Source organism: Sparus aurata, chromosome 23, assembly GCF_900880675.1.
Source record: "Sparus aurata chromosome 23, fSpaAur1.1, whole genome shotgun sequence".
Lineage (NCBI taxonomy): Eukaryota > Metazoa > Chordata > Actinopteri > Spariformes > Sparidae > Sparus > Sparus aurata.
Window position 1 is genome coordinate 7,463,236 of NC_044209.1, and position 15,608 is coordinate 7,478,843.

The window sequence follows — 15,608 nt, forward strand, 5'->3', positions numbered from 1 at the left end:
ACACAGCTAACTGAAATGTGATTTTATTCAAATTTGGTGACATGTTAACAAAATGAAATGTATTTTCTGAAAAATATTTAAAAATAAAAACATGTATCCAGTGCTATCACTTCACAAATAAATAGCTTATCTTATTATGTAAAGAAAACAAAAAGGTTTTACTCTGTCATGGACCAACAGAACGTACACAATGGTAATCAAGTAAACAGTTTTACACTTTTGACAGCAGATTGTAGGACACGACGGACGAGTGACACTCCTTTGAAAACCTGTAAAAAACTGACAATTGCTCAATGAATGCACAATGCACCGTGTGATGAAATGGTGTTCAAGTGCTCACAGTGAAAGCTTTAACATTCACCTTCGTTTTTAAAATCACTAAGTCCTCCATTTACCACAGTGATCAAAGATATGACGAGGGGGAAAACCGTAGCTTGCAGTCAACAATGAGACACACCCTGACACAGGACCAACCTGTCCTCAAATATTCGTGGGTCGATAAATTGTCACCCTGTGCAACTTTTATCTCTGCTTTCATTTTCCCTCTCGATCCAGTTTGTATATTCTGCACCGTGATTTGCTTTGGATTGAACATCCCTGCGTGAATTGTTCTATATCAGCTCCGTGGATCCGTTGAGCGCGGTAGAAAAAGTGCGTCACGGGTACGAGGCGGAGAAAGAGGTGATGGGCAGGCAGAGCAGAGAGCAGTAGGACGGGTGCAGGGGCTGGACTTGGCCAGGTAAGGGCTTGTAGGACCTCCAGTCTGAACTGCTTCCTGCTTTGCAGCACAGAGACACCTCGCACCTGCAGATCAAACCCAACCATCAAGACAGAGACGTGAGACTGATGTCGACTGATTAAGGTGTTTGACTCTGAGACAAAACCTCCTGTGTCGTACCTGGTGACGCTCTGGATGAACTTCTTCTCGTCCTGATCCAGACACACGTCGAAAGTCGTCCCCTCCTCTGCGCTGACCACCTGCACCTTGTCCACCTTCACCTCTGATATGGAGATGTGCTGTTGTGAAAGGAAGGAGGAGTGTGAGGAGGAGGTGTTTCATGAGAATATATATAGTGTTTGATTTGAAAAAAAAAAAAAGACGCCTTTCACCTGGTTGTAGCCCTTTTTAGACTTGGAGCACTGCCTCTTCAGGACCTCAGTCATTGTCAGCTGCAGACTTTCTATTCTTGAATCTGAGCAGAGAGGATTTGCTTAGAAAAACGTGACGCAGACACAAAAACACACGAGTGAAAAGGCTGGGGCTGTCACCGTCACACACCGAGCTGCTCCGGCTTCCTGCAGGCTTTGCAAAGATTTATCGACGTGCACATGGTGTCGGTCTGGGTCCACTGACTCCTCCCACTAACAGCCACCTGTAATCGGGCGTAGACGCGGCAGATTTAGAAATAGCTCCAGCTGTGAAGTTATTTTTATTGTTTGTGCGGCAGGAAATCTGTGGGTGTCGGAGCAGGAACAATACCTTGTTGTAGGCAACACTCAGCGTTAAAGGGACCGCCTCTCGCTCTTCATCTATTCCAAACCTTTTGCTGGCGGAGCCTACAGACAGACAAGCACACATTAGGATATAAATATGTGTGTGTCTGTGTGTGTGAGTGTGTGTGTGTGTGTGTGTGTTTGTCTGCATGCTGTTGTGGCTGTCTGGGTGCGTCAGAGGGTGACTCACCCATGGCCTTAACAGCTCTGGTTCCTGCGGTGTGCCCGAGCTCCAGAGAGTGGATAAACACATCCCTCCGCCTCTCTCCTCCGGCCAGAGTCAGCTGTGTGGAGGGAGACACCAAACTTAGTTCACACAGGTATTCACTGGAGTGTGTGTGTGTGTGTGTGTGTGTTTGTTTTCGTGTGTGTGTGTGTGGCCTCTCACCTCGGCCTGGTAGAGCTGCACCAGAACAGGCTGGTCTGCATGTCTACAATAATAAAGCACCAAGTCGCCCAGCAGGGGAAGCGTCTCCGCGCAGCCGTTGCTCACCGACACGTCGCCTTCTTTACAGGTGGTCTGGTTCACAGAGACAACACACGGGAATTCAAGACGACGAAGATAATAACTTAACCTCTGATAACTTTCATACAGTCCCTGAGAGGAGAACATGTTTGGTCTGCGAGGTGAGCAGGTTTCTGTCCTTGCTGAATTTAGAGATTGTAGAGTTTAACTCGGCGCCAAAAGACGCTGTCACATCAGAAACTCGCTCGATTTATTATGTGGGGCATGGTCAGAGAAAAAGGTGACAACGCCAGCATGGAAGGTACCTGACAGAGGACGTCAGAGGACAGGCTGAGCAGATTGAGGACGTTCCTCTCGTACCACGGGTCGATCGAACCCAACATCTGGGCTATATCAGCTGTGCTGTCCTCCATTAAGCTGCCGTTACACTCCTGTCACAGGAATAAGGAATAAAAGGTGTTAGTGGCATTTATTAAAGGATTACATTATACATCATCATGATTCCTATAACAATATGACAACACACAACAGCACAACAAGGCTGTAAAAAAATCTATCTGGTGTTTATGGACACTTTGTCTTTTTAGATGTTCAGTTCAGCAGGTGGACCCCCTCAGAGGACCAGTTGACCTCTGACCTTCTGGAAAAGCACTATCACTCATACTTGTTGCTATATTTGCAGCGAGGGACTTGATAAATTGTTTCAACTACCTTGAACCTTAAATTTTAAATCACTCATAAAACTGATGTAATTCTGTGACAAGCCAGTCAGGCCACCTCGAGCTGCAGTCTCGATGGTTTTTCCTTTATTAATTAGTGAACAGCTGATCAAGAAAAACCAGCCACAGAGATTTTTCATCAGCTGGAAACAAAAAATCTGCGCTGATTTATGGTTAATAACTGATCCCAGCATTAGCATCTGTACCCACAAATGTGTAAGTGACATTAAAAGGCTGAGTCAGCTGAGACAGTGCCAGATGTTCTCACCCCGGGGGCAGCCACTCTGGTTGAGCTTCCTATGTGCCCTTCAGTCGGTGTGTGCGCTCCTCCTGGGCTTCCTGTTGCTCTCCTCTTCGTGGGAACAAGGTAAAACTGCAGCTTGCATGTCTTGGTGAGTCGGGGACATTTGCTCTCCTTCTGCTGCAGGTCGCTGTACGCCCTGGCCAGCCTGCCAGCCTCTCTGTCCCCGCCAAATACCACCACTTTGACCAGGGTGGGCGCCTCCGTCACGTCCCCTTCGTCGCAGCTCAGGATCGGCCTCCTGCGCACACACACGTGCTTCTGCGGGGAGAGAGGGTCCCGGGCGGCATCCAGGGCATCAAAGGGGCGAACCTGTCTGCCCAGGGACCTGGAGTGTTTGAGCTGGGACCCAGTTCTTTGAAAGTCTTTGCTGAAATCCCCCTGGAAGCCCATACTCTGAACACGCCGGCAGTTGCTCGGGCTGCGGGGGGTCTTGAAAAGCATGGAGAAGCGCTCGACGCCCAAGAGCGATCTGGACTTCTTCTTGGGTTTCTTTCTGGGCTTTGGCTGGCCATCTTGTTTGTCCTCTGTGTCCTCGTGGGTCGTGTCCTCGCTGAAGTCGCTTTCCACGCCCGACGAGCCGGACGGCGTGGTGCCCGCGGACCAGCTGGAGGACAGGGAGTGGCTGGAAAACATGGAGTCCCTCGAGGAAGAGGAGGCGGTGGAGATGCGGTGATCCGCTTTGCTTCCCTCCACTTCGTCCTCCTCGTCCACGCTGGTGTCATTGTAATCATCCACGTATATTTCTGTTTTGACGAAACAGTCTGGAGGCGAGTCCGGCTCGGGCTCGCATCCGAGAATGGGATTTAGAAAATCTGCATGAATGTTCAGAAAAAAACCCATCAACGAACAGTTAAAGATAGACCTTTATTGTTGAAGCCAGCCCAGTCGCCAGAATAAACTATGGCGATGTTCGTTTGGTTTACTTTGGTTGAGGTACAATTTCCAATTCTGTGTGGTGGCAATGCTGTATTTATGATCTGGTTAGGTTTAGCCACAAAACCCACGTGGTTAGGGTTAGGAAAAGATCATGAATTGGCTTAAAATACCTGGTTCTGTCGCCACACATATGGCATGCTTTCGTTGCCACTAACAGGGCAGGAAAATGTCCTTATGTCCCGTCAAAAGTATCTGGTTTTGTTGACACCTACCCAGCTGGAAAATGGTAAGTGCTTCTAAATGTGGAAACGCAGTCTCAAACAGTGGCCTACCGTCTCATGCTAGCTGTCCAACAACCACCATCTACTCCACCTCCATATAAAAGCCAGCTCACGTGTTGTTGATATGATACGTATGACGTGTACACAATTGAATGTGTCCGTGTTTTGCGGAAATGTGAAACGCCAACATTTCATTCTGGCCGTTGGGCTGACAACGCGGGCATTTGAGATACAGAGCTAACCGTAAATTTAGCTAATTACCAAAGTTGTCGTTTTCCCAGGAGCACATGTGACATTTGGGGAAGGGCAGCGTGAAAGTCTCGACGGCGCCTGGGGAGAAGGAGGTGATACTCAGGTGAAGGGAGCGCTGCTGTCAGAGAACAACCTTGAAAAGCAGGTCTGGCAAACAGGAAACAATGCGCTTTCCTCCATCATAACAATATGGAATGCAGTCTGTCCATCTCCTCGCGTCTTCGGCATTTTACGTTCATATTTCCTGTCTTACCAGTGTCTTGGCAGCCTTCAGCAGGAGCAGTAGCAGCGAGGCTTCCTCTGAGCCTCTCCATGCTGTGTAGCAGACCTTGTCGAGCCCTGCTGAGATCTGCTGTAGAGGCTGCCGTCTCCATGCTGCTAGTCACGGCCTCCGTGAGCTGCTCCAGCTCCTGAGGCCGCTTCGCCTGAAGGAAGAGCAGGAAGTTTGTTTAAGGAAGGAAATGGGAATGAATAAAGAGGAATCGTGCATCCGAAAGAGTCAAAACGCCGGTCAGTCACCTGCAGGGCAGTGTGGAGCGCCTGCAGGTCGAGCTCGGTGCCCAGGGCAGCCTGGAAGGCGTGCAGGATGAGGGTGACAGCGACGTCTCTGTCGGAGGTTTGGGTGCTGCTCAGCTGCTCGGAGACAGCCTGAACCTCTGGCGGGAAGTCCTCATCCTGGCTCACTAACAGCACCGTGCTGATGGAATAAACACACACAACAGGAGCCATGTTTATAGCTTGTTTTCATGTCACACTTGATAACTCTCCTTCAAGGTTTGGATGAACTCACATGGTTTTAGAGCACTGGACCTCTGGCGAAACCCCCTGCTCTGTCCTCACCAGTCTTTGAAATAAGATACCTAAAAACAAAAGAGTCTTGAGTGCATCTCAGCAGGTAAACACTGCCCCCACACCCTCACACCGACACATGACCGCCTGCACGAGAGCCTCGGTGTTACCTGGCGCCCTGAGCTCCTGCTGGATGATGTTCAGCAGCCGTTTACTGGCAGAACAGCAAGGCTCGGGCCAGGACAGGAAACTGTGGAACAACGTGTAGGCCTCCTGCAGCACGCCGCAGTCCAGAGCCACGTGAGGAGCCTGCGAGAAGGAACAAAAGCCATTGCTATCATCTGCTGTCCTTTATCGGAGCTTTGTTATTGATGCACTAAGATAAGAACAACATGTGCGTGCCTGCTGTTATTAGCTGTTAACACTTCTATAGCAAGAGCGATGCCTTTTTAAAGGAATGGTTCACCCAAAGAATGAAAATTCAGTCATCCAATGAAAAGTCAGGTGACGTTTTTTTTTAATAGTCAGCAAAACATTTCTGGAAAGTCACAGATCAGCTGAAGTAGACAGGGACAAATAAATGACAAACAAACCATGAAATGGCTCCGTACAGCTTAACCCAAGACTCCGGAAGCCCCAAAATCCCAAACTGATTTGTACATATTGTATGCATGCTTTTAAAAACAAATGTTGGGAATTTTAGGGCTTTTCAGAGATTTGGGTGACATTGGACAGGCTGTGTGGAGCCACTTTATGGGGTTTCATTGTTGCTGCTTTTTTTTTTTTGTTTTTAAAAGGAGTCCCCATCTTCCTCAGTTACTTAGGGGAACACCGTTTTGTCGTGAGGCTCCGGTCAGTTTTGTGGACAACGGAAAGTGAACCTGATTATTCATCAGCATGGAGGCAGCTAATGAGTGGATTTTCATTTTTGGGTATACTCATCCTTTAAGGTTAATAAATCTTTTATTAAGCTCTTTTTATATTATTTATATGGCATTATTCTTATACTTTTTATATATAAAGCGTTGACATGACGCATTACTGAAATGACTGACCAGGTTAAATAAGGAACAGAATAGAAATATTTCACGCCTAAGCTGTTCCTTGATTCTGCACGACACCCACTCACTTTGACGAGCGTCGAGGAGAACAGCAGAGCGAGGGGCACCACCAGCTCGTACCGACACCGCTCCAGCACCTGCGAAACGACAGAAAAAGGCTGAAGTGAAACCCGCTGTGATTCACTGGATTGCACCGCAACGGCTTGGATAATGATGTTTTTCATCAGCTCCCCACCTCCTTTGTTTTCCTCAGTATTTTCTGTAGAAGGATGAGGAAGTTGTGGGGATCTCTCTTCACAAGTTCCTCCAAACACCAGCGGTTTATGCACAGGCCGGCTAGTCAGACGCACAGAAACACACAAATAGGAACTTATTTCTCCCTCTGGGTTTCATTCTGATGGCAAGACAGTAAACATGCTATTTTCTACACACGTTTATCGTGCCTGAGGTGCTCCGAATGAAAGCAAAAACGATTCCGCCACTTTCCCTCGTTGCTAAATTAAGTTAGGCAAGTATTTCGAAATTGGGTTTTGCGTAAGCCTTCGTGATTCACGGCCCCTCATTCTGTTTGTGTCACCACTTTCAATTCCCATTTGTCTCTATAAGATGGACAACTTGTTCCTAGTGATGGGCAGAGTGTGTGTTTGGCTTTTTTTTTTTTTAAACAGGTTAAAAATCTACTTAGTGCCTTTGTCATTCAATTACAATGTCAGTGAAGTTCAGCAGCAGCATGTCAAGACAACATGAACAAACTGTTTCCAACAATTACACATCGTCTTTACTTTCCTCCAGATCTACATTTCTAGTGGGAGCAGCATCGTCTCTGTACTGTGTCGTTGTTACAGGCAGTGTAGATGTGGGTCTTACCATTCCAGAGCTGTTTGTCCGGAGTGTCAAGACCGAGGTTACAGAGGCAACGCTCAAGGACATGCTGGATACGATCCTCTGTGCACGAGCTCTGCTCCGTCTTCTCCATCCTCTTCTGCAGGGGCATCAACATCCACGCAAGAACACACAGAAGATAAACCACCAGGAAGTCCCAGAATATCTGTGAGCTACACCCTATAATTGTGTTCCGGCAAACCAATAAATTATGTCTCTTTAGTAGTCCAAACTTCCTGTTATTGCTCTCGCCGGTGCGTTATTATCATTATTGTTCCCTTCCACAGACAATCGAGCACAATCCAGAGCAAAGAGCTCAGCAGAGGTGCCAGCACATATACGTCCACAGCACAGACGTCAGCTGAGAAAAAAAAAAAAAACAAGTCTGCCACTTCCTACCAAAAACCAGTGACTCATAGGCTGTGCGAATGGACCGGAGATGAGCTGGCCAAAAACAGGAGCCACAACTTCTACATTTTCATTCTTAAAATCAGCTGCTGACATCAGATTTTCAGATGACTCAAAGGTGGGGTGGAAATGAATCTAACAAAAGAACGACTTCCTATTTGATGCCCATGGGTCTTATTAACAAGTGAAGACACGTCTGTGTGTGTGTGTTTTTTTTTTTTCATTAAAGATAACAGAATTTTACAAAAACCCCCCTGTATGCCAACCTGTGGTTACACCTGAAGCCGCACAGACCACACAGTGAAACAGGCACTTTCATAAACAACATTTCACAGGTGACGCGGGGTCGGTTTCAGTGCCTGTTGTGATCAATTTAAAAAGAACAACAACTCCACCAGACGTCCCTCTCAACGAGTAAAAATATTTTCCCTGAAAGTATATTTGGTCTCCAGGATATCAGCGTGCACACGGAAGCTGTTATTGTGCCCAGCTGTTGCAGATGTGTCACTGTGACCAGCGCTGAATAATGTGTGCAATGACAAGGGTGGAAAGCTGGGGTCACCTGTACCCATCAAAACAGGAAAAGGCCTTCCGGGAAGCGCGACTGAAAACTACCGCTTTGAATGCTTTTCTTAAGACCGGACGGGGGGGGGGGGGGGGAGGGACTGTACGAGCAGTAATACACAAACGTGAAGAGTGTGTGCAAAGTATTGTAGCTAATACAAATGGAGCCGTGGTTCCCAACACATTCTTAAAGGAGATCTGTCATGTAACCCCCCCAGTAACTCCTTGAAAAAAGGGAGAGGGAGCATCTCCTGGATCTCAGCGGCTGTCCAGTTGCTCATCTTAATGTCCGCAGATGAAATGATGGACTGACTGCTGTGATCAGCTGTTTCTTGGTTTTAAAACTCCCCGGCTGTGGGTCGCACAACAGTGCAGGTCATTGACACCTCGGCCCATCTCACGCAGGGGCCGACACATTGACGAAATAAGTGTACCCTCCGAGGCGTCAAATCGGTGGACCAAAACAGACCCCCAATTTGCCGGCCTCTGTCTAAAACCGCGGACCGAGCCGCCAAAAGGACAGGCAAATTGGCGGCTTGCTGCCCTGTATAAAAACAGCTAGTGTTTAGGTTGGTTTGGCGAATGTAACATTTGTGCTGTTAGTGTCAGAAGCTAAACTTTTCGATTACTAATGTGTTACTATCTGTTTCAACCACTTACATTTCATTTCATTTTTTTCATTTATGTACTTATTTAGTTGGGACAATGCACATTCATTAACAATGACGCGTTAAGCATCAGCATAAATGTGTCAGACTTAGCATAGCTGCTAAATTGCAGCCATAGTCCCAATGCAGGTTCATCGACAACATAGACACAGAAGACTTACCCATCCATTCATTTTAGCTAGCTAACTGTGTAAACCAATTAACCGTTACATTATCTATCCAGTACTAATGGATAATGGGTTAGCTAGATAAAATGAATGTAGGCTTAGTAGTCGACTTACTCAACAAGATAAAAGTTTCAGCAAGCTTGAACTATTTTAGCCATAAGCCTATCCTTTAGCCTAGCTTTAGCTGGCTATTTCAACGTTTTACGCATTCATTTGAACTATTCCATCTGAGGTACTTAACTTTTAGTTCTACCTCGCTAATTTAACTGCTCAACTTTTTATTACTTTAAAAAAATATTTGTACTGTCTAGCTGGCTTCTTTCTCTTTTCTTTAGTCTTTCTGCTATTTCCTCACGCACCCTCAAAAACAACATGCGTCTGTCGACTCAATATATAGATCAAGCTTTAAATAATTTTCTTTTTTAAATCTTGTCAAGCAACATACTTCACATTTTTTTCCAAACGCTCTGTTATCCTGCCAGCAAAGAAAAAATCACATACCTTTTGGCAAAAACTAATTAATGTTACGGTGGCACGCTAGCAAAAGTCAACTAACCGCTAGCTCACGTACATAGCGGCTTGTAAAGCAGTGCAGAGAAAAAGAGAGCTGGTCACGGCTGTACATGTGTTTTTCTTGTATTCAGTTGGAGAAATCAAGATATGTGTCACACGTCCTTTGTTGAACTGTTCAGTGAAGGTCAACCACCAATGGGTGACTCAGATTCCCACACACTGTAGGCTCTCCTGCACCTGCATGTCATTGCTAAGTGCTGTCAGGGCTCACATTTGTTGACTGCGCTTTATTACTGTTATTGAAATGACATATTAGCGTTTACGGCGATAAAACTGGACTAATTATATTTTCCCAGGACAGGGGACAGGATGTAATAGAATAGTATCAAAGGCACTGGCAGGGGGTTATCTTATAAAAGGCTATACGCGATGATATTCAGCCAAGATTGTTGTGTTTTAATTGATCAGTTAAAAAAGAAGTGTAATCTCCTGAACGCCATAAAATGACTTCATCCATCCATTCAAAGGATAGTTAGCACGTTACATGTTTGGCAGCTCTGTGCTCTGCAGTAGATGGCATACCCAGCCTCTGCAAGCAAGTCTGTCAATTGTCTACTGAGGAAGCAGGTGTTACTCCATTGTATGCTGTCAAGTATTTTCCAGCCCAGCCATGCAAACCTGACTGAGTGGCACAATGCAGAACAAAAAAAACAACCAAAAAACTGATCTCTGCTGTAGCTTCTTTAGGATAATTTAAACACAAGGGTTGCTTTAATTCTTCATACTTAAGTGGAAAGACAAGAGCTCGGAGTCAGAAGTGAAAATGCCAGATGTGCCAGAGGAAACTGATCATACTGCTGAGGCTCTTTGCAGCGCCTCAATAATCTGTTGAGAACTTGACAAATCTATGGTGTGTAATTGTGAATACGTTATACATCAGCCAAGCAGCATGTACAAAGAAGGGGAACAGGAAATCTGCAGAGCTGGAATAACACGCTGCACTTAGTTTTGGTGGACGTTGTGTAACAGAGGCTTGTTCCTGCCAGAAAAAGAGAGCACCGACTGGTAAAATGCATTAAATGACCCCTCTTGCCGGCTGTAGACAGGCAGGGGCAACGCGCAGACACATGGGACACGCTGAAACACCAAAAGAGATGAAGAATCAATCAGCAGTGAGAGGGGTAAATCTTACCGGCAGCTGCAGTTATCAGTGTCCTAGATCATCCCAGATGAACCACAGCTGAGGCACGCCAGTGAAGGGAAACAATACAGAGACCACATCCTCCTGTGTTGGTGCTTTTTAAAAAACAGACCCTCCGACTACAAAGTCAAGAGTGCATGCGCGGCAAAACAGGAACTGAGGGAGTGTTTGTGCTACGGCGGTTTTACGTGACACTTTTTTTGGTTTACAGAGTCGTTTGACCAAGAGCTTGTTGAGAATTACACGACTGGTCTTTGACGATGAGACAGTCAGTTTGTTGAATGTCTGCATCTTTGTTGATACAATGTGCTGGTAAAGATTTGCATTGATTTTGCCCTTTACAGCCAGAAAATCAACAGAAGCCAAAGTTGAAAAGTTCTTTTACTCGTTATTTCTATTATTAAATGAGAAATATAGTTCAATTCCATGTTTTCTGTGCTGTAAAATAGTCAATCTGTTGGTTATGGTTTATCAAAGCATTGTTTGAGACAGTAGCAGGCTGTGTGAGATGAGCACCAGCACAGAGAAGGTTTGTGACTGTATCTTTTTTTGTATTCATGTCTTTTTGTGAGTGTGAATAAAAACACATAGGCACACAGAGGGCACTTCATCATGTTTTAGCAGCGGCCCAGGGTTCATGTCTGACATGTGGTCCCTTGCTGCATGTTATACCCAACTCTCTCTCATCCCACGTCCAAGCTGCCCTGTCAAATACAGACATAAAAAAGAAAAATTCTTCTTAGATTTTTTTGTTGTTGGAAGATTTATAAAGAAATATGAAGGAGTTCAGTGTAGGACAGAATAGAAACATGCCCATATTTTTCAGCGGTATTCCTTTAATTCTCTTTTGACCTTGCAGATTTATCTCGTGACCCCCCCGTTAGGTCCTGAGCCCCGGTTTGAGACCCGGGCTGGGAACTACTCATGGGTTGTCTTTCAGCTGACATTTCTAAAATGTGATTATTCTCTTCACTCTTATTTCAGCATTTGTTTGTTGAGGTTTGAATTTGATCATTTTTATTTTGCATGCTTCGTGTTGTTAATCTGTCTCTTATTGTTGTGCTGTGTGTTTACAATGGACGGTCTCTACAGACAGTCATGGTTCCCAGAAAAAGCATCCTCAAGATTTGGAGAGATTCTCTGGCTTCTCCTCTGGCGCCACCATGAGGTTATCATTTGCATTTTTTTGAAGTGAAATGCACCATATTGCAATATAAGTATTAGCTCACCTGCCTTGACTTGCATATGAACTTAAGTGACATCCCATTCTTAATCCATATGGTTTGATATGACGTCGGTCCACCCTTTGCAGGTGTAACAGCTTCAACTCTTCCATGAAGGCTTTCCACAAGGTTTAGGAGTGTTTATGGGATTTTTTGACCATTCTTCCAGAAGCACATTTGTGAGGTCACACACTGATGTTGGAGGGGAAGGCCTGGCTCTCAGTCTCTGCTCTAATTCATCTCAAAGGTGTTCTATCTGGTTGAGGTCAGGACTCTGCGCAGGTCAATCAAGTTCATCCACACCAAACTCTCTCCTCCATGTCTTTATGGAACTTGCTTTGTGCACTGGTGCACAGTCATGTTGGAACAGGAAGGGGCCATCCCCCAACCGTGCCTATGTCCACCAAACTTTACACTTGGCACAATGCAGTCAGACAAGTACTGTTCTCCTGGCAACCGCCAAACCCAGACTCGTCCATCAGATTGCCAGATGGAGAAGCGCGATTCGTCACTCCAGAGAACACGCCTCCACTCTAGAGTCCATTGGCAGCATGCTTTACACCACTGCATCCAACGCTTTTCATTGCACTTACTGATGTATGGCTTGGATGCAGCTGCTCGGCCATGGAAGCCCATTCCATGAAGCTCTCTGTTCTTGAGCTAATCTGAAGGCCACATGAAGTTTGGAGGTCTGTAGCGATTGACTCTGCAGAAAGTTGGCGTCCTCCTCGCCTCAGCATCCGCTGACCCCGCTCCCTCATTTTCCACGGCCTTCCACTTCGTGGCTGAGTTGCTGTCATTCCCAATCACTTCCACTTTGTTATAATAACACTGACAATTGACTGTGGAATATTTAGGAGTGAGGAAATTTTACGACTGGACTTGTTGCACAGGTAGCATCCTATCACAGCACCACGCTGGAATTCACTGAGCGACCCATGCTTTCACAAATGTTTGTAGAAACAGTCTGCATGCCTAGGTGCTTGCTTTTATATACCTGTGGCCATGGAAGTGATTGGAACACCTGATTTCAATTATTTGGATGGGTGAGCGAATACTTTCCGCAATATGGTGTATCGTAACAGCTGTTGATTTGAAGGACATGGAATTTGGTCCAGACACTCATGCTTGGATATATTAACTACCACAGCTGGACAGTAGAGAAGTTTTTCTTTTTCAAAGCACTGATGGAGTTTGTAACACTGTTTATCACACTGACTCTCTGTGCCAGCACTGTATTCAAGGTTGTGTGATGACCCCGGGGTTGGCCCTGCTCGGTCCTCTTTTGGCTGTGTGTTTACTTTGTTTCAGGAGGTTGGTGGGAGGAGCTATGCCATCAGTGATGCAACACACCTGAGCAGGCTGGGCTCAGGTGGCTATAAATCACACCTGCAGGACCCTCACACTCTGTCTCCCCTGCCCTGACCGACCGACTGATGTTATTACTTGTTTTGATATTGTTTCCACATACATACACTTACACTCACTCTCTCTCTCTCTCACACACACACACACTGACACTGCATACATACTGACAGTTGATACCTAATTATATTGCTTATTTCCTTTGGTTAATTAAAACTCTTTGCATTATTTACAGACTATGTGTGGTCTCCCTCTTTTGTCACACACTGTTGAGCCAGGTTGTGACAGTTGCATTTCACACCTTTTTAACTTCCTCATCAACAAGTATAAAGTTTGTGCGTGTGTGTGTGTGCGTGCGCGCTTGCACCAGTGTGTCTTTGAATTCATGTGTTACGTACAGCACTCCAACATACATGTACTGCATTCTTTGGTCAGCCTCACCAGTGGCGCATTGTTACAGTGGAGACACAACCACACACACACCACAGGCGGTGAGATGAGCTGCAGCGGTGTCACGTGTCCACCAGGTGTCAGGATTTCCCCTCACAATGAATTATAATGAGTCTCTCCATGAGCTGCTGTCACATCTGTGTGGACTAAAACACATCTGGAGAGTCTCTGCAGCATGCAGCCCTGATGTGTCTGCATCTTAAAAAAGACATTATTGATTTATAAAATTTGATATAATTCAAAATTTCTGCTTTAATTTGGTTTTATTTTTAATTGCCTTTGTGTGAATTCACTCAATCAATTGCTTTCCCATTTAATTTTCAATTTCATGTCTTCCTTTATTCATTTTAAATTGTTTATATTTATTCAGGCATTTGTTCACGCATTTATTTCTGTCTTCTTTCCTCTTTGCAGTTTCCCCGCCTGTTTTAATCCATCCAGTCTTGCTCCATAATGCAAACAGAAATAAATACACATTAACACCTCCATTTATTTTTGATTTTATTTATTTATTTATTCAGTTTAAGGCATATTAGTATAATGAAACACCCATTTATTTTTGTATGTGTTTTTGTTTTGGGTGGTTTCAGTCCTCCATAATGCAGCAGAGCTTCACCTCTCACTGGTTATAAAGGATCACCTTTTAGATGAAATAACATCCACCTGTGCAAGTAACAAATGATCTGTTGCAGTGATCCACTGTCTTAACACTGAAATGAATAATGATTGATCTTTCTCTCTGTCTGTACATATGTAATTAACCTGCGGTGTTGTTTAATTTTAAGACATACGGTACTTGGCCTCAGCCTGATACACGAAATCCTTACAAAATATCCAGCTGAGCTTCAGCGGCACACAGCTTCACTTTCCATGAAATCATTCATAAATGTGCCATTTTTCTAAGGGACCTTTGAACTGGAGCTGCAGGACAAAGTCAGAGTTTACGTGTGTTTGTCCTGTAAAAGCTGTAACCGTTCCTGCACTGATGTCCTTCTCCAGCAGCACCAATCGTGCTGTCTGCTGCAACCAAACAGTGGAGATGTTAGTGGAGATGTTCAGAGTGTGTGTGGTGAACCGGGCTCTTACTGTGTATGGAGGAGGCTGACGGATGCTGCTGGGGATATCGGTCCAGCCACTCACAGGCTACTGATACAGCAGGTACTGTGGAGACGGAGAGAGAGATTTAATAAACCCATAACACTCTTCTTCTATACATGAAACCACAGACACTTCACACGTGTTGTGCATGATTACACTGAGGAAAACAAAGTAATCTTACATTAAAATCAACATTTTTCTGTCTTCTTTTGCCACAAAGCATCCACCATTGACATAAAGATGTATCAATACAGAAACTGATCTAGTCTTAATGATATCTTTGCCTAACCTATACATAGTATCTTACCTGTACGTGGCTATAAGAGCCTGGCCGACACCCACCACATCCTCCCACCTGACTGTACAGGTTCAAGCCTAGGCAGGGGGATCTGTTCCAGCACAGCAGGGTCAGGAGGAGGAGCTGACGGGATGGGTCGGTCCCTGATAAATCACTTATGGCGTCCTGGAGAATGGGCGACATGTCTTCCCGATCCATCCCCAATAGAACAAGGTCAGCATCTGTAATCATCTGCTCCATCTTTACAGCAGGGATGTTAGGTTAACACAGAAACTGCTCCTATAACTCTTCCAGGAGAACGATCGTGATTCTCTCTGGTGGTTACTGGACTCCACACACATTGAAAAGAAGCTGCTTTTGAGACATTTTTACCAGGAGTACCAACATATATCAAATTCATTTAGGGATATATTGTACTTCACTACATTTATATGACAGCACATTTGGACAAAACATAGGACTGGTTAAGAAAAAAAATCACTATTTGTTCTTGATTCAACTTCCTAACAGCATATAGCAGCATATAGTT

The 15,608-nt window shown here is 45.1% G+C and overlaps 1 protein-coding gene across 1 annotated transcript; it reads right to left on the bottom strand.

The window, feature by feature from the left end:
- Positions 1-7: 7 nt before the first annotated feature.
- Positions 8-7,765, bottom strand: LOC115576345 (phosphoinositide 3-kinase regulatory subunit 5-like). Its single transcript, XM_030408905.1, has 17 exons — positions 7,110-7,765; positions 6,478-6,578; positions 6,311-6,379; positions 5,352-5,490; positions 5,183-5,252; positions 4,912-5,089; positions 4,646-4,817; positions 4,402-4,470; positions 2,948-3,795; positions 2,266-2,391; positions 1,883-2,014; positions 1,685-1,778; positions 1,481-1,557; positions 1,280-1,373; positions 1,111-1,193; positions 899-1,017; positions 8-804 (listed from the first exon to the last, which is right to left on the bottom strand). The coding sequence occupies exons 1-17, from the start codon at positions 7,240-7,242 to the stop codon at positions 657-659; spliced, it is 2,652 nt and encodes an 883-aa protein (XP_030264765.1). The 5' UTR covers positions 7,243-7,765; the 3' UTR covers positions 8-656.
- Between the last annotated feature and the right edge of the window lie 7,843 nt (positions 7,766-15,608).